Source organism: Alexandromys fortis, unplaced genomic scaffold, assembly GCF_014885135.2.
Source record: "Alexandromys fortis isolate MF-2015 unplaced genomic scaffold, M_Fortis_MF-2015_v1.1 scaffold_117, whole genome shotgun sequence".
NCBI classification, from domain to species: domain Eukaryota; kingdom Metazoa; phylum Chordata; class Mammalia; order Rodentia; family Cricetidae; genus Alexandromys; species Alexandromys fortis.
Genome location: NW_026068015.1, coordinates 4,552,948 through 4,577,073, shown reverse-complemented (window position 1 = coordinate 4,577,073; position 24,126 = coordinate 4,552,948). Strand labels below are relative to the sequence as shown.

The 24,126-nt window shown below is 42.0% G+C and overlaps 1 protein-coding gene across 1 annotated transcript in view; it reads left to right on the top strand.

Moving 5' to 3' along the window:
* Hpgds (hematopoietic prostaglandin D synthase) overlaps positions 1 to 21,937 on the top strand; it is a 44,794-nt gene extending 22,857 nt beyond the window's left edge. The window contains exons 3-6 of the mRNA XM_050162313.1: positions 4,334 to 4,475; positions 8,494 to 8,586; positions 12,754 to 12,863; positions 21,797 to 21,937. Of these exons, the coding sequence (XP_050018270.1) occupies positions 4,334 to 4,475; positions 8,494 to 8,586; positions 12,754 to 12,863; positions 21,797 to 21,937 (486 nt within the window). The remainder of the gene's footprint in view (positions 1 to 4,333; positions 4,476 to 8,493; positions 8,587 to 12,753; positions 12,864 to 21,796) is intronic.
* The last annotated feature ends 2,189 nt before the right edge of the window (positions 21,938 to 24,126 follow it).

Sequence of the window (24,126 nt, the reverse complement as noted above, 5' to 3'; positions counted from 1 at the left end):
AAAATAAAGTTTCCCCGTTAAGTGTTGGACTGTAGTTTAACTTGAGGTTTTTGAACTATTTTACTACCAGTATGATCCTTTGGTTGGCAATATTTTTTGCTGTGGTTTGTCTTTTTTTTTTTTAGCTTAACCATATAGTTTTTAATTTTTCTTTTTCTATTTCAACTTTTCATTTCTTTGTGCTAGCAGCAGGATGATTTCTCAAATAATATGATCTTTAGGATGCAAGTCCAATGAAATCATCTAAACTTGGGTCATGCCCTTCACTTTGGGGGAGAAGGGTGCTGTCCCCTCCCTCCCATTCATTCATGTCTTCTGCGTTCACACAATACGTTACACACTGTCTGGGGACTTTTGTTTAAACCAATGCATCCTTTGACAATTTCACACATGTATATAACAACGAGCCATGCTCCCTCTGCCTCTTTCATCTGCTCCACCAAACCCCTTCCTGGGAACAGGCTTCCGTGCTCCTGAATCTTTGTTTCACTTTGTCCTCATTCTGTGCCTCACTGAAGTCAACCTGGGTGTCGCACGGACATGGAAGTGGATGGAGCTATGCACTTGACCATGTGAGCACACCACTGAAGACAACGACTGCCCTTACAGCAACCATCGGCTCAAGGAGGGGCTAGGCTCCTTGAGTTCGGATGGATGGGGGCTTTTTAGGTAATGTTTCCAATATAGTTGTACAGGTAAAGAATCTAATCTAAAGCCAGAAGAGAGACATGCCCAAGCTCACTGACATAGTAGGTCGTAGGGATGACCCCCCCCCTCACTGTCTCCTGCTCTCTCACTACTGGCCTTGCACCTCAATGTATCAGGTCAGACAGGGCTACTTTTGACCTTCGAAGCAGGCTTGCTTTAATAGAGTGGGATTATGGCCACAGAGGTGAATTGTTTAGTGAAGGGAGGCAAAAAACAAAACAGTTTAGATAGGGCACTAAAACTTCTCCTAGGGTTTATTGTGAAATTTCTTTCTGTATTTTGTTGATCATAGACACATTTACTTCGAATTCCTTATTTTTTTGCAAAGCCTTATTAAATATATTAAAAATTTTAGAGTCAGTAATTATTTCCAGTCGCATTTATTACCTGTTTCTTAATGTTGCCAAAATACACGTATCTAACCTGACAAGTACAAGCCTTCCAGTCAGGAATTTTGCACCTGTAGAATTAGAAGTTTTGCCTTGCAGTGGAATGAAATTACCCAGGACCTGAGAAACTTGTAAGAACAGTTTCTTTAATGTCGCAACTGTTGAAAGAATGTTCTAGAGGAAAAGATAAGCTTTGTCAGATGTGCTTGTATCTCCAAATCTCGTACTGAATAATATGTTTGCAGAGAAATACAGATAGACAAAAAATTTAAAAGTCTCCTTTGAGTAAGCTACAATATAAAGTAGCATAACCTCATACTGATAATAAAAACAACCCTTTTATCCAGAATTCACACAGTGGTCACGAATATTTGTGGATATTTGACTGAAAAAAGTTATATATTTATTTCTTAATGCAGTGGACATATGTATCTGCCTATATAGCCAAGGTATGTTAGGATAAATACATTATTTTTGTGCTGTAGAAGCTTACATGTGATAATCAAATTTTATGAAAAGTTCTTCAGTGCAAACGACAACTGGGAATAGCAATTTCATACTCTGCGGGTTAGTGTGTTCTTTTGATATTTAAAATAAGCACAATAAGGAATTATGACAAATATTTTCACTTTTAGTGAAAATTATAATTTTGTAATATATATTTCTAAAAAATCTTTATTACCTTACATGTTTAATTAACTAGTTATTGACTGCATGCATATGTGTGTGCATGTGTGCATGCATGTGTGTGTGTGTGTGTGTGTGTATGAAGCATGTGTGCCATGGTGCACATGTGGAAGTTAGAACAGATCACTATAAAATCAGCTCTCTCTTTTCACATGTATGACTCTCCCAGAGATAGACTGCAGGTGGCCAGGCTTAGCAGGCAAGCAAGTTTACTGACCTTCAGGGGATTATCTCTCTCTCCATCTTGTTTTTGAGGCAGGATCTCTCTTATTTCTACCCCTGTGCTGCTTTCACTGAGCTCTAGGTTCCTTCTCTTGTCTCTGTGCCCACCATATCACAGCAGTGCTGGTGCTAGAATTACAGACATAAGCCGCCACATCATCGGTTCCCAGTGTTGAACTCAGGGCATCTGGTCTACACAGCATGTGCCTTTACTCACTGCATTTCACCAACCCAGAAAATAAACTTTTTAATTCATCACTTTATTTTTTTAATAACATAATTCTTTATTGATTCTTTGGAAATTTCACATCAAGCACTCGAAACCCACTCACCTTCTAATCCTGCCATAGTCACCCCCACCTCTGCAGCTTTCCCCTCCCCCCAGCCAAAAAAATAAAAAGATTGATTCAGAGCAAAACAAACAAACACAGAGCACCTCACTTCTCCATCTTTCCAAAAGCTCTTCACTCATCCTCATGACATCGGGAACTACAGGGCATCACTCAGTACACCCTTTGTCCAATCAGCCCCACCCACAAAATTCTCATTGGTCTGGTTCAAGGCCTCTGGCACACCATACACTGGACCCTCAGCATAATTCATCACTTTAAATGAACAATTTTCGAGTACCTGCTGCAATTATTGCATCATTATGTGGTAGCTAACGATTATTCTTATCTGCAATGTGAGTAAGTAGTTATTAATGCTAGTAACAATTACTAATGCAATTCTTACTGTCCAAGTCTATATTAATATCTACATTTTTAAGTAGACTTTGAAATTCAGGGAACCTCTGTAAACTAGCCCGAAGACGCAGAGTAACAGTAGAATTCGATTGCAAGTGAAAACGCCTGTAAGTTGCCCAGTCGTTATATCACCACGTACATTCCACAGCTGTATCTGTTGAAGTCAGTCATTAAAATGATGTGAGTTTTCTGCAGTGTGTGTCAGTCTGAGCGTTTACAAGCTGACCCACCCATCTCCTAGGAGAACGGTGAAGGTCATGGAGCCAGCCTAGCTGCTTGACAAATTCCAGCAAAACTGAGTCACAGGCTATATGGTCTGTGATGCCCTTTACTCTCACTTTGTATCTCTGGGAGGGCTATTGGTATAATGATTTCTGTATACCCCTGAAGAAGTCTTCAACTGCTTTCAGGGAAGTGACCTTAGTTGACCCTACTTGGGGGTCTTCTCTCTGCCTTGGAGATTGTTATCTGCCCCTACACAAACTCAAGAACAAAATCATTAGAACCCTGTGAATTCAGAAGAGGCTAAATAAGTTTAGTAGGCTAGGAGAATTAGCAGCAGATCAGAGGACAAAACTCCTTTACAGTGTACTTAGAATTTCTTAGGAATATAACCTACAAGATAGAGGACCACGTATACATTAAGCCTCTCAAATGAATCTAGCAATAAGAGCTAGAATGACTAGACTTACAAAACAGCATATATAGGTGATGTAAGAATGTCACAGAAGAATAAAGAAGGATAAGGTATTAAGGTTTGTCATTTCTAAAAGGATTGATTGACATCAGGTTGCTGTGATGTTACCACATTTAGAAACAAAAAAAATCTTTTATTTAACAAATTCTTATAAGATTATAAATACACATAATACTAAGAATTGAACAATAGCTCCAGCAGTTCATAAGCCTGAGAAAGATTTCAGACTCAGTCTAATTTGCAAGTAATATGACTGACCATTAAAAGTTAATAATAAAATGCCGAACACACAGTGATTTGCCTGCACTGTCTCAGGTATTATCTAAAACATCCTGAAATCACGAACTGCTGCCAGCCTGAGAACAGGCTGCTATGTTATGCTTGCTTAAGCTGAAATAATCTGTAGAATATTTCTATTCTAGGAATAGGGATATGGGGTTGATAAGAAAATCTCTTTCATCTGGACTAAACCTATAACCCCAGGTATACTAGAGAAGTGTGCTCAGGAAAAAATGATGTGATCTGTATCTCTTGAAAAGTCATGAATATTTTTGAACTCTGTATAAATAAATTTTCTGACTGTTAGTCTGTCAGATTTGCAAAATCTTCCAGTCTGGGCATCTGACTCAACCTTCCCCTCATCTGTTCCTTCTGTCCTCTCAGGAGCCCACTCACTGTTGGGGCTGCCCCTCCCCCACAAAAAGCAATCAATGATGTTAAGCTTTGTTGGGAAGAGCAGTTTCAGTGGGAGAGGAAGAAGGGGGGCATGGAAGAGGGTCCCTGGCAGGAATGACTAAAAGTCATTATATATACATGCAAGCATGAAACTATCAAAAAATTAAAAAATGAAAAAAAAATGCTATGTCTCTTTTTTGTCTTTCCAGGATTACGTCATGTCAAAATACAAACTGATTTATTTTAATATAAGGGGGAGAGCAGAAATTATTCGTTATATATTTGCTTATTTGGACATAAAGTATGAAGATCACAGAATAGAACAAGCTGACTGGCCCAAAATCAAACCAAGTAAGTACCATAAACCATTCAGATTAATGTAGGGAGAATGTATTTCAGGGGTTTTCATCCTTCCTGCAGGAAATGCAAGCCCTATCCTACAGAGCTTCACACTGAGAAACATCAGTTCAGGTAAACCAAGCAGATGCATACTGCTCTCTAAGCTTGCTCAGGATTTTATCATCTTCTTTCTCAATAGATTAATCAGAACTATAGAAAGAGCTGGGCAGCTGAGGTCAGCTTGAATATTGCCTCTACCGAGAGCAGACATTATTTCCTTATTGAGGAGACCACAGTTAACACCATCTCTCAGGGCTGAGGGCTTGGAGACTGATGTGCATGTGACAGTTTCATCCTGCATTCCCTTTCAAGCTCCACATGCCACCTCTCCCCTGTGTGCTTGAGATGAAGCCCATCAGTTCACATCCATCGTATTTGGAGTTCTGTCCTGCTCACAGCCCTTCAGGGCCTTGAACAGCACTTGCTTTACTCACTGGGCTGGTCATCAAAGTTGTGCTTTTCCCCCAAAGTGAAAGGATTTGACTTTGTGCTCACTTGGTGTATGTATGGAGGTTTGGTCCCAGTCCTTGTGTGAGTCCTACGTGACGTAGAATCTATACTTCATTCTTTTTCTTCTTAACCAAAATAGTTATGTGCCCAAACCTAAGATACTAAGTTGTAGTCAATATGCATGCTAAAGCCCTGTATGATCATTGAAATGATGGTGGTCTGTTGATTCAGAAATGTTTCAATGATAGCATCAAGTGAAAAAGGGACTTTGTATAATAATATCCCATGCACTGTACTTTTTTAATATTTAGTTTTTCATGGCTGAGACAGAAATGGGGGAAGAACATAGAGAAGAAAGGATGTATTCAGAGGTTTCAGTGTAGTCTGCTCACTGCTTAGGGCCTGAGGAAAGAAACGCCATGGTGGCAAGGACATGATGGAACAGAGCTGCCCATTATGTGAGAGCTGGGAGCAGAGAGAAAGCAACGGGGAGGTTACAACTGAAGTGGAAGGCAAGTCCCCAGCAGCCCACTTCCTCCAGTAAGGCCCTACCTCCCTCAGGGCCACTCACAGCATGCATCTGAAACTGGAACTGGTCAATAGAATAAACTGTTCACTGGATCTGAGATGCATTATCTGATGTCTGTGGAACGACCTTCAGAGAAGGGTGTGAGTGCTGATGCAGGCATCCCTCAACCCAATCAAGTTGACATGATTAACTAATACAAAATAGAAAGTTAATTAGAATGCTACAATCACTATAACTACCTGGTAGAAATATTTTTAAATTTTATGAATTTTCTATAATAAAAGTATATTGCTTTCTCACAAAGGTAAAAAGTTCAAGTAAGAAAAAGGTGGAAGTTACTGATTACTATGAATGTTACCTACTATAATGGTCTTATATTTGTACAAAATGCTTCTGCCTTTTATTGTATGCCTCACAATGCTCTTCATCAAAATAAGACTAGTATAAAACTTCCTTAGCTCATGTGTAAGTCAAAATCTATAATTGCTGGAATATGTTTTAAAGTAACTGATGTGATCTATTTTGAGACAATAAAATTAACATAGTTTTAAAGCAGGTATTTATAAAAGTGAAGTATCTGGATGAAGAGTCAGCTCACTGATCAAGAGCAGTTACTACTCTTGCAGTGGACTAGGGTTCAGTTTCCAGCACCCACATAGTGCCTCACAACCATTTGTAACTTCAGTTCTAGGGGATCCGATGCTCTCTTCTGGCCTCCAAAGGCACTCCAGACACATGGCACACTTACATACATGCCAGCAAAGGACATACACACACATGAGTAAGCATTTTAAAGAGTACTAAGTTTATAGATAAATCTATAATGAGACAATTCAGAAGTGTAACATGTGGTATCCCTGTAAACAATTTTGATATTGTTTTTATGTTGAGACAGTATCCAAACTCAGTATCTAAAATGAGCTAGAACCGACGATCCACCTACCTTTGTCTCACAAGGGCTAAGGTTACAGGCATAAGCCAGCACACCCAGTTTATGCAGCATTGGGGATCAAACCTAGAGGCTTGTGTGAGACCTTTTGCATATCAGCGGACACCCTACCAACGAAGCTACATGGACCATGCATACATGATTTTTATCACTAGTTCTTTAACTGACTTTATATCCAATTTTTAAATCTGCTGAAAGGTAAAGACTGCACTAAAGAATGTGAAATTGTCTCTTTTAAGAAGAAATGTTTTGAGGGGCTTGGATAGAGCTCAAGCAGCAGAGTGCTTTTGTTTTTAAACATAATTCGTTGTTGATTCTTTGGGAATTTCATACCATGTACATTTGGGAATGTCACTCACTGCCCAGGCCCTCCATATCTGCCCCTCATCCCTAGAGCATGCCCTTCAAAAGAACTGCCTCCAAAAATTATTAAAAGCAAACAAAATAAACAACAACAATAAAAATCTATCTTAGTCCTCTGTCTTTCCCGCCTCTCTATCACCTCTTCATGCATCCTAGTGGCATCAGGGGCTGCAATGTGCCTTGCACCATGCCTTTTGTCCAATTAGCCCCACCCAAAAAAAATGTTCATTTCAGGGAGTCTTTGGTCTGGTTGTCAAGGCTTCTAGTGCACCATCATCACTGGACCATCACCAAAACTCCCCTCAGGGATCCTGCTGTTGCCCCAGTCATGGATATCCTGCAGTTGAAATCTTGCTGAGCTGGCCTTGCCCTTCACTGACCCTGAGATATCTGACCCTTCCCCTCACAGCAGGAGGAGGGCTGATCCCCCACACTGGCCCTTGCATGGAGAGAGTTGGCGCGACCCCTCACCATCAGCTTGGAAGAGCTGGCCCAGGTGTCATGGACCTAAGAGAGCTGACTCTGCCCCTCACTTGAGGGGTGTGGTCCCGGTAGCCTAGACTTACCTGCTCAGCTACCATCCAGACCCACATCCTGGGCCTTTCGGTTAGCCCACTGTCTTAGTTAGGGTTTCTATTGATGTGATTAAAAACACCATAACCAAAAGGCAAGTTGGGGAGGAAAGGGTTTATTAGGTTTACACTTCAGCATTGCTGTTCATCAATTGAAGGAAGTCAGGACAGGAACTCAAACAAGGAAGGATCCCGGAGACAGGAGCTGATGCAGAGGCCATGGAGGGGAGCTGTTTACTGTCTTGCATCCCCATCCCCTGGCTTGTTCAGCCTACCTTCTTATAGAACCCAGGACTAGCATCCCAGGGATGGCACCACCCACCATGGGCTGTGCCCTCCCTCATTGACCACTAAATGAGAAAATGTTTACACCAGTATTTCAAGGGGGCATTTCCTCAGCTGAGGTTCTTTCCTCTGATGACTCTAGCTTGTGTCAAGCTGACACACAGAACCACCCAGTACACCCACCCTAACAACTATCCAATCTATGACCTGCTCATGTGCCTGAAGAGACTAGTGCTTCTTAAAATACTTTGAAGCTTGTAAATATATGTATATGTGTATATTCTATATTTGTAGTAATAAGTGTGGCGGGGCTGTGTCCCCAGAACCCCAGCCGCCTGCTAGCTCATGCCCGAAATAACAACACACAAACTGTATTCATTTAAACACTGCTTGGCCCATGAACTCTATCCCTTACAGGCTAATTCTCATATCCGGATCAACCCATCTCTAATAATCTGTGTGGCATCAGTCTTACCGGGAAAGATTCTAGCCTACGTCCATCCTGGGTCAGAGTTCATTGCGTCTGCCTCAGAGAGCAGAGCTGGCGTCTCTGCTCAAGAGCAGAGCTGTCGAGTCTGAGCTCACTTCTTCTTCCTCCCAGCATCCTATTCTGTTTACTCCTCCCACCTATGTTTTAACGTATCAGGGCCAAGGAGTTCCTTTATTGCCTAACCAGTGAAATCAACAGATTGATATATGACACTCCCACATCATATATTTAAGACTTTTGTGATGTATATGATACCTTGCTTCTATTGTTTTGGCTTCTCTCAACCTTCCCGGTTCTGCTCAGAAGCTGACCCTTGGCTTGTTCTGTTTTAGCTCTTCCATTTGGCAAAATCCCTGTTTTGGAGGTAGGAGGACTGATGCTTCACCAAAGTCTCGCAATAGCAAGATACTTGACCAAAAACACAGGTAATGTACTTACTGTAGTTAAGACTTTGATTAACTGAAAAAAAATGTGATGTTTCTTTGATATTTGTTTAATAACTGTATTTTTTAACTATGGTGTAATTAGGAATGGCTCTGAAGATTAGAACATTATAAATGTACCATCTACATCAGTAGAACTTTCTATGAATACTGTAGACAGCTATTTTATTTTGTTATCTCATATTTTCATATGTAGGGTTTTACTGTGTTGTCTTAGCTTACCTGTTATTTGCTATATAACCCACAGTGGCCTTAAACCCTTGATCCTTCTGTAGCAGCCTACTCCATGCTTGAAACACAGGCATGTGCTGCCACATCAGACCACATAATCTCACTTTGTACAGTACCCTCCCCCTCCTGTATCACTTGATATTGCCATCATGTTGTTCCAAGAATCTAGCTGGAAAATTGGATTGGTATGTCATGCTAGTGTTGAGTGTTATGATTATCCAGAAACACACACAGCACATGAAGGCAGGAACTTGTTTGACAATTCAATCATAATTCAGTGTCTTTCATTCAGAGCATGCTCAGAAGACTAGAAAGATGGCATCCTTGCCTCTACTGGCTTCCATGGGTCTTCTTAGCTTGCACACAGTGGAATGAGCAGAAGTAACAGAGATGGCCCCTGCCTTCCTCTCTTCATGCTCCACTCCTATTCCCTCTTCTGCTCTCCCCACTTTAATATTTTTAGTAAAAAAGCAAGTACTTTGGATTTTTTAAGCATTTTTCTTTTTAATTAGCATGCTAGAATCACTATTTTCCATTTTCAGCCTTTCCATTTCACTGCACTGATACCACCTTATGATCCAAGCATGCTGAGCACTCGAGTGACCCATAGGGATAAGATTCCCATTTTAAGAACAAAGATATTTATTTTAAAGACATAAAAGGGGCTGGAGCTTGGCTCACTATTAAGAATACTTAATTCTTTATTAACCTATATGCTTTGAGCCTATAGCAGAGCAGAACAGAGATAGGTGGAAAAAATTAAACTGAATGCTGGGAAAAAGAAAGCAGAGTCAGAGAGAAGCCATGTAGCCCCACTGGAGACAGATGCTGGAACATTACCAGGTAAGCCACAGCCACATGGTGATATACAGATAATAGAAATGGGTTAAATTAAGATGTAAGAGTTAGCCAATAAGAAGCTAGAACTAATGGACAAATCAGTGTTTTTAATAATACAGTTTCTGTGTGATTATTTCGGGTCTGAGCTGCCCGGTGGCCAGGAAATGAACAAGCGGCCTCCCACAACAAATACTCATTGCTCTTGCAAAGGACCTGGTTTCAGTTCTCAGCATTCACAAGGTGGTTCACAACTATCTGTAACTCCAGATAATCCCCAGATTCCAGGGGATCTGATAAATGACTTTTGACCTCTGTGGGTACCAGGCTCAACACATAATAAGCACCCTTTCATACAGGAGAACAAAACGCTAATGCACATAAGATAAAATAAATTTAAAAAAAATTAAGCACACACAAAAAAACTGTGTAGTGAAAAGTCAAAGGATATGGAATATGTCCTGGAAGTTGGGCTTAGAAGAGAAAAGGGTAATGGAGTCAAGCATCAGAGGATACCTAGGGTTCCAAGTCCTCCACTTTTGTGTGCATCAAAGTCTCCTTGGGGCTTCTGAACACATCTTCCTTGCTTCCAGATTTGATTCAGGAGGCTGGAGTAGGACCCTGAAAAGTTTGTATTATTAAGGATTTTCCAGATAGTGCTGAGAAGGCAAATAGACCTCCCTCAGACTCACCAGACTACAGCATTACAAGTAGAGAGGAAAAGGCACAAGAGAAACAAACAAACAAGAACCTTCATGTTTGCAGGGTAGAGAAAGAGGGATGTTTAGCAAAATACACTGGACCCAGTTAGAAAGTCGAGGGTATGGGCCTCCCTAACAGGTGTAGGTTGTTACCCAGAAAGGTGGCACACTCAGAAGCATGACTACAGGACAGTTACTCTGGTGATAGTTTGTTCTTGATTGACCAGACTGTCGGTCACACATTAGAGGTTTTTAAAGTAGTCCAGATGGCATTAGAAAGAGGAGTGTGGACACTATGAGAAAGTAAACAGAACCTTTGTAGGGCTGGGCCACAGGTAACGGCACGAGGGCACAGTTGTCAGGCTTTGTTATTGCCAAAGCACTGGGGACACCCACTACCACCCCGTCTTTGCCCTCTCTGTTCTTTGTAACTACTTTCTTCAGTTGCCAATACCCCTAGCCCTATCAGGTTTGCCAACCAGAGGAGCCAGGCATGCAAGGAGTCTCTCTCGTTCAATACACGCTGGAGCTACTGTGGGACCAGCTCAAAGTAGGAGCCTTGCACTTCTGGAATGAAAAAAAAAAAAAAAAAAAGAACAGTTGGTTTGAGGTGTGGTGTCTGGTAATTTGATGCCGGAAGTTCAGGAGGGAAAACAGCTCCAAATATTTGCCAAGAGGCCTGACAGATGCCTGAATTTAGAACGAGGGTTGTCCACAGAGGCATTAGCTCCCCGGAAGTAACAGCTAAAGCCTGCACCACAGAAGTCAAACCAGGGCTCAGAGAAAGTGAGGAGCCTGTGACATGCTTTTTCAGGCTGGTAAGTTAAACCCATCCTTGGAAATCACAAGTATGTGAAGCAAGCATGTCCCTTCACCCTGAACAGCTCCACTCGGGCTTTGTTTATACGATCCTTGCATCGTCAGCACGGAATGCCTTATGCTTAGTAATTTAATACAGTTATACAAAAAAATAAGAGCAATCGGTTTACAAGGCTTTCATGCTAAATCATTTAAACGGACGCCCGTGAAGAAGAGTTTAGAAAGATCAATGACTTAGGAAAAATTATCTGGAAATTATTAGAAAAAAATAAACAAGTGAGTGAAAAACAGTTGCCAGCCACTGTTTACTCTTTTTCTATCGAAGGCCTTGAAGATCGTGTACATTGGGGCTGGAGAGATGGTTCAGCAATTAAGAGCACTGACTACTCTTCCAGAGAACCCACACTGGGTTCCCAATACTAACAAGGCAGCTCAAAACTGTAACTCTAGTTCCAGGGATTCCATGCCCTCTTCTGAGATGCTAGCATGTGGGGCACTTGCACACAAGCAGGCAAAACACTCACGCACATAAAAATTAAAATTAAAAAGAAAAAGTCTTAAGAATTCTGCAAGTTTTTGTGACCTTTCTTTTTCTTTTTCTTCCCAATTTCTTTTAAGCCATGGGGGCTCTTGAACCTCGGCTTTCTTCCTGAAGGAAATGTTTTAGTTTGAAGGGAATGATTGGAAAAAACATTCCATCCAAAACACAGAAACAATGTACAGCAGCCTCAAACGGTTTAACCATAGTGGGTATCTGAGCATCAGTAGCCCCAGCTCCCAGGATGCAGCTGCAGTTGCCATGGTTATCATCTTTGTGTTGAAATGCTTACAATTGCATGACTGAGCTCTCTTTGGCTCAAGCATTTTGTTATCCCAGGATTAAGATATTCTATCATTTTCCTTTTTTTTAATATTTATTTATTTACTCATTATGTATACAGTGTTCTGTCTGCCTGTATGCCTGCAGGCCATTTTGAAAAGTGCACCATATCTCATTATGGATGGTTGTGAGCCACCATGTGGTTGCTGGGAATTGAACTCAGGACCTTTGGAAGAGCAGGCAATGCTCTTAACCGCTGAGCCATCTCTCCAGCCCTATTCTATCATTTTCAAAGTTGATTTCTTTTCTTTCTTTCTCTCTCTCTCTCTCTCTCTCTTTTTTGTGTGTGTGTGTTATTGTTGTTTTGTTTTCTTTTTTGAGACAAGGTTTCTCTGTAGCTTTGGAACCCGTCCTGGAACTAGATCTTGTAGACCAGGTTGGCCTCGAACTCACAGAGATCCGCCTGCCTCTGACTCCTGAGTGCTGGGTTTAAAGGCGTGCTCCACCACTGCCCGGCCTAAAGTTGAAATTTTATGGTGAAATCTGGGGTCAGATTTTAATAATAGGGCATAGACTTCTAGAATTTTTCGCAGCTCCACCTCCAGCCTCTGTCTTCTGCCTTACAACTGTTTTACACTGTTTCGCTTTCTAAAGTATGGCTATGCTGCCTATTTGACATGTTAATAGTAAATTAAAGTGAGTATGTTCGTAGATGCAAAATGGCCTCTTTCTATCCCATAGATCTGGCTGGGAAGACAGAAATGGAGCAATGCCAAGCGGATGCTGTCGTGGACACACTGGACGATTTCATGTCGCTTTTTCCGTGGGCAGAGAAAAACCAGGATGTAAAAGTAATGTGATAAGCTTACTATCATAACTGGGGCTAACCATGTATCACTGCTAGAAATTGCTTACAGGGCTCTACAACATTTTTAATTCATGTAATATGAAATATTATATATATGGAATATATACCTTTAAAAATGAAGGCAAGGTCAATGGTTTCCTGCCGTTCTTTGTGCTAACTCTTCTTCAAACACTCTTTAAAAATGTCTGTGCATGTGAACCTTTGGGGATGCATATATGCCGTGTGCATGCAGGATCCTGCCCAGGCCACAAGAGGGAGTCCCTGGAACCAGAGTTCCAGACGGCTGAGGCAGTCCTGTGGGTGCTGGGAAGCAAACCTAGGTCCTGTGCAGAAGCAGTAAGTGGTTTACCCAGGAGCCATCCCTCCAGCCCACAGATCCAGCTTTTAATACTTTCTGCTCTTCTCTGCTATTTACACACCTTCCTTTCTCTATTCTTCCTTTTCTTCTCTTTTTAAAAGTTTGTGTGTGTGTGTGTGCGCGCGCGCCCGCGCGCCCGCGTGCACATGTGTATTGCTGTACATTCCCACACAAGTCACAACATGGATGTGAGGTCAGAGGATAACCTTCGGGAGCCAGCTCTCTCTTTCCACCATGTAGGTCTCCAGAACTGAACTCAGATCATCCCATCTGGTGGCAAGTGTTTTTACCTACTGAATCATGTCACCAGTTAATGCTCTCTCTCTCTCTCTCTCTCTCTCTCTCTCTCTCTCTCTCTCTCTCTCTCTCTCTCTCTCTCCCTCCCTCCCTTTCTCTCTCTTTCTTTGAAATAGTTCATTATGTAGACTACAAATGTGTGCCATTATATTTCTGTAGCATATACAAATATAATTTGATTTACCAATTATAGAAAGTTCTTATAGACTTCTTAAGGAATCTGTAATTTTTGTCTCTTTCCTTCTCTTTTTATTAGACAGTTTTTATAGCTGAGGCTAGCCCCTAACTCACTATCTAGCTGAGGATGACCTTAACCCCTGACTCCTGGTCCTCCCAAGTGCTGGAGGTACAGGAGTACAGCACCACATCCAGCTGGGAATTTACCTCTTCCTTTGTCATCTTTCCTGCTTCCTTTTCCCTAAGCTCTCTACATGGTGATAATAAAAATCTTTGAGCTAAAATAATCTTCTAGGATTACATAGCTTTGTATATGCAAATACAGACTGTGCATGGTAGTGTTTCAGTAATACTTTCTTTCTTACTTTTTTTTCCTCAAAGTCAGGTTTTTACCTTTGCCTAATTCATTTTACTTTTTTTTTCTAGAAACTTTCTACACTGTCTGGTAGACATTTCCCTCAAATTCAATGATATCAGCCTGCCTTCTCTTTCCAGGGTTTCTGGGTGTAGCTGCCTCTCTGACACTTTGCTGAGCTTTCTGTACTCAAGGCCTTCCCTGCCCTGCAGCCCCGTGGGTCTCTACAGAACCTTTGTCTCGGGCCTTCCTGTGACACCATCCCTGCCAGGCCTTGCTTCTGGGACTGAGTCTTGTTTCCAGGGTGATACCCGCTTTCTTGTGTATGTAATTTTTTTTTTTGAGCAGGTCCTCTAGGATTTCAAAGATCACATCACTAAGAGAAGTGATGCACAGGCTTCTCCATCTTGTGTCCCTGCTTTGGTTTCCCTGCGCACACGGTACACACTTATTACCATTCTGAGTGTTTCTTTCGGCCCTATCCTGGTTCAGCCTCCTGTTCTGTGCTCTTGTGTTTGTGAAAACCGTCTTCAATAAGCTTTAATGATTACAGAAAATCAAAAGTTGATGCTCTATTAGTTTGCAACTTCTTCAATTGAATTTTTACCCGGTTTCATAGTTTGGTTGATGCTTTGGTTATTTTTTGGGTTAGTTTTTGGTTAGTTTTGTCAACCTTATACAAGTTAGAGTCATCTGAGAAGGAACCACAATTGAGAAAATGCTGCCTCAATAAGATTGGATTGTAGGCAATGCTGTGGAACATTAATTAGTGATTGATGGGGAGAGCCCAGCTGGTTGTGGCTGGGGCTATTCCTGAACAGGTGGCCCTGAAAGCTATAGGAAGACACGCTGAGAAAACCATAGGAGTGAGCTAGGAAGCGGCATTCCTCCCCTCGCTGAGTTCCTGCTAAAGTGCCTACTACCAGATCCTGCCTTGAGTTTCTGCTCTGCGTTCCCTCAGTGAGAGTGTATGTAACCTGAGAGTTGTCAGATGACATGAGCCCTGTCCTCCCTGAGTTGTTTTTGATCACAATGTTTATGACAGCACTAGAAACCCTAAGAGAGCTGGGTAAGAAATCCTGTGTTAAAAGCAATGTTTCATTAGCACCTGAAGATACCACAGGCTCTCAGCTGTTGACAAATTTAAGCCAATCTAACTATTTTTCTCTAGAGTTCTAAATGTTTAAGGTGTTGTATTTTGCTGTATACAGTGGCACACACCTTTAATCCCAGGGCTCTGGAGGCAGATCTCTTTGAGTTTGAGGTCAGCCTGGTCCACATAGAAAGCCCTGGGTTTGCCGAGGCTACATACTGAGAGCCTGTCTCACCAAATAAACAACCGAAACATAGAAATAGAAAAGAAAGAAATAGAATGGCAAGTTCAGGCACCATCTTTTTTCTTTCTTGTGTGTGTTTGAGTGTATATATGTGTTCACACACCTGTGTGGGTCAGAGGTCAAGGTCCAGCTGCTTCGTCCATGCTTCCTCAGCTTACTTATTGGGACAGTTACTCCCTGAATCTGAAACTCATCAATTCAGCTAGACCGATAGGCCTACAAACCCACACACCCTTCCATTTCTGCCCAGCTAGTGCTGGGGCAATAGCTGTGTATTAGAGAGCCTGGTTTCTCCATGGGCATCCGGGACCTGTGGTGGTTGAGTAGGAATGGCTCCCACAGACTAACGTGATTGCATACTTAGTCCACAGGGAGTGGCACTATTAGGAAGTGCGGCCTTCATGGAGGAAGTGTGACCCTGGAAGAAGGCTTTGAGGTCTCACATGGTCAAGCTATGTCCAGTGTGGCACATACTCTCCTTCTGTGCCCGTGGATCAATATGGAGAATTCTCAGCTCATTCTCCAGCACCATAGTTACCTGTATATTACCATGGTTCTTGCCATGACAATAATAAAATTAATAATAATAATAACAATAACAATAACAATAATAATAATAAACTACCTCTGGAACTGTAAGCCAGCCTCCGCTAAATGATTCCTTTATGAGAGTTGCCATAGTCATGGTGTCTCTTCACAGCAGTAGAAACCCTATGAAGACAGGATCCAAGTTCAAGTCTCCAGGCTTCAGGAGCAAGCATCTTATTAACCGAGCCTTACTCCCAGCCTAGCGTCATCTTTTTTGGGTCCATTCAGCCTGAGATGTTTGAAAAAGTCAAAGCAATACCCTTAAATTCTTTTAAAATTCCATCACTAGCCTCTCTCCATTAATTTATCTTATTTTTCTCACACAGAATGCCTGTTGTTGAGAGGCTGAGATCTTTTAATCCTCCCATTTTTTTTCACTTTTGTACTTTCTGAAAGAAATCTCCAACCAGAGTTCTAAATTTCCACCTCTCAGGAGAGGGCTGAAGTGATGGAGGAAGGTCATTGGTTAATTAAATAAAGAAACTGCTTGGCCTCATAGCTTAGAACATAGGTGGGTGGAGTAAACAGAACAGAATGCTGGTAGGAAGAGGAAGTGAGCTCAGAGATGCCATGCTCCCCTCTCCCGGGCAGACGTGATAGATAGCTCTGCTCTCTGAGGCAGACGCATGAAGCTCAAACCCAGGATGGACGTAGGCTAGAATCTTTCCCGGTAAGACTGATGCTACACAGATTATTAGACGTGGGTTGATCGGGATATGAGAATTAGCCTGTAAGGGCTAGAGTTAATGGGCCAAGCAGTGTTTAAAAGAATACAGTGTGCATGTAATTATTTCGAGGCATAAGCTAGCAGGCGGCCGGGGTGCTGGGGACGCAGCCCCGCCGCTCCTACTACTACACTGAAGGTTAGGGGAGAGGCAGGGAGGAGAGCAGAGAAAAAGGTAGAGCTCAATAAAAATCAATTAAAAAAACATNGCCGGGGTGCTGGGGACGCAGCCCCGCCGCTCCTACTACTACACTGAAGGTTAGGGGAGAGGCAGGGAGGAGAGCAGAGAAAAAGGTAGAGCTCAATAAAAATCAATAAAATTAAAAAATATATTTATCAGGTTTTAAAGTAGAAAATCTTTTATTTCTTGACAATTTCATACATGTATGTTATGTATTTTGATCATATATACTGCCTCCCACCTCACTGGGCACTGCTTGAGGTATCTCTAGATTCCTTTTATGTAGTGCTTTGTTTTGCTTGTGAGGATATTTTATGAATATTTTATGAATATACTGTCATCTGCCCTCCCATTGCTTGTCTGTGCCAAACTCCTTTCCTTCCAGTTTGCTATAGTCCCTGTCAGGGTTCGGCCACCCTCTGGAATCCACCGTGGGCTGCGGGATTGTGGTTCATGGGAAGCTGTACATATGGGAATAGTTTATTGATCTGAATATCCCTTTCCTTATTGGGGTTCTTCCAATGTCTCCAGCTCCCGGTGTCTGCTGTTGTGATGGGAAGAGAGCCCAGAGAAAACTGTCATCTAGAGATAGTGAGAAGAGGCAAACAGTGGCTTTGGAATTTACCGTTCAGTGTGAATATGTGCATACCATTCTTCTGTTCTTAATACATTTTCTACTATACCCTCTGTCCCGGAAGCTATTTAGCCCCTCTAGCCTCCTAGAGAGAATGACAAGATCATGTCCATTAGCCTGAAATGAAGCAGAAGCCTCTTGAAGCTGCTTCTCTGGCCGTTCCCACCAGCCTCAGCTTCCCGCCCCCTCAGTTCCAGGCTGTATCCTGACTATACAAAGGGTTAGTTGCCACCTTTTTCTCTGGGCCTCACTCCCCTTTTCCACCTCGATATAGGATTCATCTTATAAAGCAGGTGCACTAGTATTGAATTAGGATGGAAATAAACATTTCCAAGTGTCAAATTTATCACCTTTATACAATTTCTTTATTCCAGTCCTCTACTGGCTTCCTTTGGGATACTTGCAACAATCTCATCTTAGAAATGTAGTTGGCACATGACTTCTTCAACAGAAAGCATCACCATGACAAGTAATAGGTTTATTATTTAACCAATTGTTTTAGTGCCCTCTAATGGCCAACACTGTTCATTGACTCATTGCCAGAATTCTGCCTTACCAGATCCTACCACCAGGGGATGCTCTCATCCTCTTGACATGCTATCTCCAGTGCAAAGGGGTCATTGTCAAGCTATCTTTCCAGACAAAGAAGCAACCAGGGTAGTTTGGAAGGTGCTCAGAGTCAAACAAGGGTAAGAATGTGACTTGAGTTCACCTGGAAAAACTCTAGAACCTATGGTCTGATCACACGAAGCTTGATTGCTTCAACAGTAGTTAAGTCTGTGGGAACTGCCACAGGGCTTATTTCCCAGGCGAGGCATGGGGGCCTCACAGGTGTAAATCCCTTGGGTTCACGTGTTTAGATGGGAAGTACTGTGGAAGGAAAACAAGCCGTGGTTACTCTCAGACTGCATGGTCATAACTCCTGGATGGATGTGAGGTACCAGCAGCTTCCCTAAATTCTTGGCACAAATAAGAATTATGAATGAAAGGGACAGCCCAAGCCCAACTTCACAGCCCAGAACAACCAATGTGACTTTCATAATTTTCCTTAAACCCCTGCTTTATAAACACTATCTCCATGGTTAGGAGCTTCTGATTGGAGATATTTGGACATAAATATACTATTTATATAAATACAGTATGTTAGGAATATGAACAGAGAGGAGAGAGAGTGCGCACACACAAAGACTTGAAAAGCTCAGCTTTGATGACATAAATGTAAAACAACTTTTTGACATAATGTATTTGGGCTCTGGGGTCTTACACTGGGCGAATCACATTGCCTTCTTCCCACTGACATTTATTTCCCTTTTCACAGTTCAATCTCTTTGAGTGTGAAGTACAGGTATGGACTCTCCTTTGAAGCACGTTGAGAGCATTCAATGGCAGTGTATATACATATGACAAGGTGGAAAGTGTTTACTAAGCATCAGCTATTATTAATATGTTACAATGTTGTGTTAATTTGCCCTTTTGTCAGCTGTGACCCCTATTTTACATATCATTATAAACATACATATCATTTACATATCATGGACAAATATGTCATGCTCCCCAATATAAAAAGAAATTGTATAAAGGTTTTAGTCCAGTATGTCAAAGACCTTTGCTAGGCAGTCTGCCACCTTCTCAGCTGGCCTTTCTCTGTTTTCTGTCTTTCTGTGACCGAGGAGCCATGACAGAGGACATGTATACTCTCCCAGAGGAGGGCATCTCTGGCCATTGGTGATAGAACTAATACTCTAGCTTTGTGAGGAACACAGTAGTCAAGGCTTTTCCATATCTCGAACCACAGTCAGAAGACACAGAAACCCAGATTCAGGTCCAAATTATGCAAAGGAAAATGTAGCAGATGCATTGACAATAGCTACGGAGTATGCCTTCAACGAAAAGTTTGTTTTGAGCTCCTTAGGCAGCAGGGTCAGTTGCTGCCACCTTGTGGTCAAGTGGAAATTTCAAACTCAAAGTAACTGCAGTAAGATGGGAGTACATTCTGTGGGGTGAGGCCTGGTCTTGCTATGCAGCCCAGGCTGGCTTTGCTGCCCTCCTGTCCCTGCACCAGAGTGCTGAGAATACAGGTGTGGGCTACCACACAAGTCTCACTGAAAACAGTCATTATATCTGCTCGAAAAAATGCAGGAGAAGCTGGGCGGTGGTGGCACACGCCTTTAATCCCAGCACTTGGGAGGCAGAGACAGGCAGATCTCTGTGAGTTCAAGACCAGCCTGGTCTACAAGAGCTAGTTCCAGGACAGGATCCAAAACCACAGAGAAACCCTGTCTCGAAAAACAAAAAACAAAAAACAAAAAAAAAAAAGAAAGAAAGAAAAAATGCAGAAGATATTTCTGTATTTGTCACTGTATTTGTCGCCCATTTCCAATCTTAAAGGATTAAATGAAATGTGTCTCTGAATATTGGTCACTAGCACAGCTTTTGAAATTATTGCAGGCATTTATTATTTGGCTACCCAATGTGTCTGTCTATATTCATTTCCTTGCCTGACGATCAGAGTGGAGATAGAAGACATACAGGACAGAGGTAATTCTTATATTTCAGTTTCAACACAGAATAGCACTCACTGGTAGTGAGAATTTGGAAATAGTGAGAAACAGACAACCTTTTACATCCTTTTGGGTGCTTTCTTAGTCCTTCAAGTCAAAGAATAGCCATCTAGAACGAACAGACAACACATATGGGGCGGAGGAGTAACGGTGTGTTTATCTAGCATGCACAAGACTGCCCTTACACACACACACAAACACTTAAAACAATGGATATAACTATTAAACTTCATGTTATTGAAAAATGAACCTTATGAAATGATTATGCTATCTGTACTAATTTAAATTTTATTAGTTGGAAATAATTCAACAAGTTATAAAGAAAATCTGAGCTAAAGGAGTGATCACTACTTTGTATATTACAAATTCTTATTTGAACCTAACAATGTGGATGTGACCATTAGAAAGCACACATGACCTTCACAAAGCCACATCAGGTCCCCACTGTGTACAGCTGTCCAAGAGATCCAGGCTAGCCTCGACTAATTAATGTTCATATCTGATGCAAAGTAACCCAAAAAGTGTTATTTTCAGAACAGTTCTTTGTTGTTGCTAGTGTTTATCTTGTTAGAGGGAGTCTTGCTATGGTGTCCAGGTCCTCAGCCTCCCAGGAAGATGAGTTCGCAGGTTGTACCACAGTGTCCAGCAGGTACAATCACTTCTCACTAAGAAAGAGGCACTGAATAAATTACTTTGGCCTTCCAATTCAATAAAACATACATGTGTAATAAAGGGGACACCTGTCTTGATCTTCTCTTCCTTTCTCGAGATAATACTTGCTTATAGCAGTGAACTTACCAAAAGGGCAGGGTTGGTGTGTCCTATGTATGATATGCAAGGCAGACAGCGCTCATGCTAGGGCCCCACGGGTGTCGTGATTCATTAGAGCCTTTTATATCTCTCAAGCGCAATAATGAGGGGAGAAACAAAAGTGGAGTGTCCGGCCTCGGAGAACCCAGCACATCTACTTCCTTTCAGCTGTTATGTAACTTTAAGGGCCCTATGTTACCAGGAAATTTTAGAGATCAAAATTTAATAACCTTTCATTACAATAAACTAAGATGAAAAATCATGGGGGTTTCTCATAAAAGCAGAATTGATTTACCAGGACTTGCCTACGTACCTCTTGAGTATTTACCAAAGGCCGCCATGTCAGCACACCACAGAGACAATTGTGCACCATTGTTTATGGTGGCACTGTTCACAGTAGACACATGATAAAACTACCAGTCTAAAGTACTGGAACGGATGCAGGAAATACGACATATGTATGTGTGTAAATATATATGGATATAAAATGTTTGAAATGCCACAGGTGATGAAACTACATAATAAAACTGGTAACAAAAATATTTTAAAATGAGTGATAGCGGGTAAGATGGCTCAGCTTGCTGCTATGCCTGAGGACCTGGGTTTGATCCCTGGGACTCACTTGGTGGAGAGAACTGACTCCTGAAAGCTGCCTTCCGGTTTCCACACAAGCACTGCGACACATATATGTGCACACACACACACACACACACACACACACACACACCCTACACACAAAATAAATGTACTTTAAAAACCTGAGGAATAGATGGCGGGGTCTCTCTGTGGTCGTACTGTGAAGAACAATGCCTATCTACTCTCATCCCTTCTGAGCTGCTGTTCAGACTACACTGATTCTTCTCATCATTTACGAGGGTATGTGCTCTCTCCTAGGAACGGACCTTCAAGGACTTGCTCACATGTCATGCGCCTCCTCTTCTGAAAGATTTGGACACATACTTAGGGGACAGAGAGTGGTTTATTGGTGATTATGTGAGTACACGCATGTTTAAAAATACCAGCACTTGTATTTAGATAAGATGATAAACTAAAACCTTACAAAGCAAAATGTTGTTCTAGCCAGGCATGGTCATGTCTATCTGTCTGTCATCCTAGCACGTGAGAGGTTGCACAGCAAGTCAGGGCCAGCCTGGGTGACCTGAGCCCTGTCTCAAAAAGGAAAGAAAAAAGAATGGGGTGGCAGATATTACTCAGAAACTATAATAAAAAGAGAAAGAGAAAAAAATCTAAACTTCCCTAAACTTACTCTGTACACAGATCTGATCTGGAGTCATGGAACACTTTATATACAATAATTTTAAAAAGTTAACCTAACAACTACTTAGGGCATGTGTGTGTGCACGTGCACATGTGTGTGGAACCTGTTGGGGGATGATGTGGAGGCCACAGGTTGACTTCAGACATTCTTCCTCAGACATTGTGCATCTTGTTTAGTGGGACAGGATCCCTTGCTGGCCTGGAGCTCACCAGTCAGGCAAGGCCAGCTAGCCTGAGCCCCAAGGCTGTTCCTGCCTCTGCCTTCCCAGTGCAGAGATCACAAAACTGCGCCATGACATCCAGCTTTTGTACAAGGGGTTCTAGGGCTCAAACCCGGCTCCTCACAATGCTGGCACGGCATGCACTTTACCAACCCAACTATCTCCCCAGTCCCAGGAAACACCTTTCATATCAATTCACTACAATCAGACCCATGATAGGATCCTCAGAAAAACAAACCCACATGCCACTGTCGGTAGAACTATTAGCAGTTCTGGGCTCTGTTGGTATTGTTTTAATGACATTATGATTTGTACACAGGGGAGTGCAGTAATCGGAAATCACATCTGAAGTTACTAAGAAGCAGGGTCTTTGGAGTGGGAGAGGAGGAGACAAAAATAATCCAGCTATCATGAGTATTCCTTATATCCAGATTCTAGTCTCCTAAATAAGTAACTGGGGATTTGTAGACTAGTTGGATGTTTCTCTCCTGCCTGGCAGTGCCCAAATAACCACTCTGAAGCTTAATATTAATTACAAACTGTTTGGCCTAACAGCTCAAGCTTATTATTAGCTAGCTCTTAAAAATTAAATTAACCCATTTCTATTATTCAGTATTTTACCATGAGGCTTCTAGCTTGCTAGCTCACATCTTGCTTCCCTGGCATCTGCTAGCATCTCTCCGACTCCACATTCTCCCTCTATCTCTGTTTGGATTTCTGACCTGGCTCTATTCTGACTGGCTATTGGCCAAATCAGCTTCTTTTTTATTGGCCAATGGTAATAAAACACTGCATACAGAAGGGCATCCCATACCAGTGGACAAATGACTTATTCCCAATTTGAGTAAAGAAATATACTTTTTCCTACTAGAAGTAAATAAATTTCCATTTTTTGTTGTTGTTGTTGTTTTGGGTATCAAAGGATTCAGAAGTCAGCCCAAGAATGGCTAGAGATGGAGCAATATAGGCTTCAATGAGAATATTAACAGCAGCAAATTTAAACAACTCAAAACAAAATAGAGGGGTTTATGATAACTTCTGCTATATCCAAACATACAAGACAGCCCCCAGCCCAGTTCCATGTTTGCTGTAAAGACAGAAACCTCTCAAGAACAGACACTAATGTGAGAAACTTGGTCTTCTGCCTTTTTCTGCAGGCAGTACACATTTCTTGTCAGAGAAGTACCCTAGTCATAAGCACAGGACTAGAATCAACGTCATCACTTTCCAACCCCAAAGAAGCAATGGGCTCAGCTAGCAAATGCCAGAAAACACCCATATCACAGAGGGACAATGGGCAGATGCTACAGGCATGCTTTTGGAGCAGGGACATAGCCACCCAAATCAAATCTGACTGACCTCAGTGCTGGTGTAGGTGGGGTTTCTCCGCCTTTGGGGCTATTGCTTGTGAAGATAAGAGAAAGGGTTCTGTCTGTGGCTTGGGTGGCTCTGATCAGCCTACCTTGTCCCTACACCTCCTCAGCTTTCCAGCACACTGCACAGACCCTCACTTCCTCCCACTTTCCTTTTCTAAATTGTCCTTTCCCTTCCCTATTTCATGAGTATTTCTAATAACTGCTTTTTTAAAAATTCCTATTAAAATCCCTTTGTAAACCACTCCATCCCCATTCCTGAGCGTTCTCTCCCTCTCTCCCTCTCTCCCTCTCTCCCTCTCTCCCTCTCTCCCTCCCTCTCTCTCTCTCTCTCTCTCCCCCTCCCCCTCTC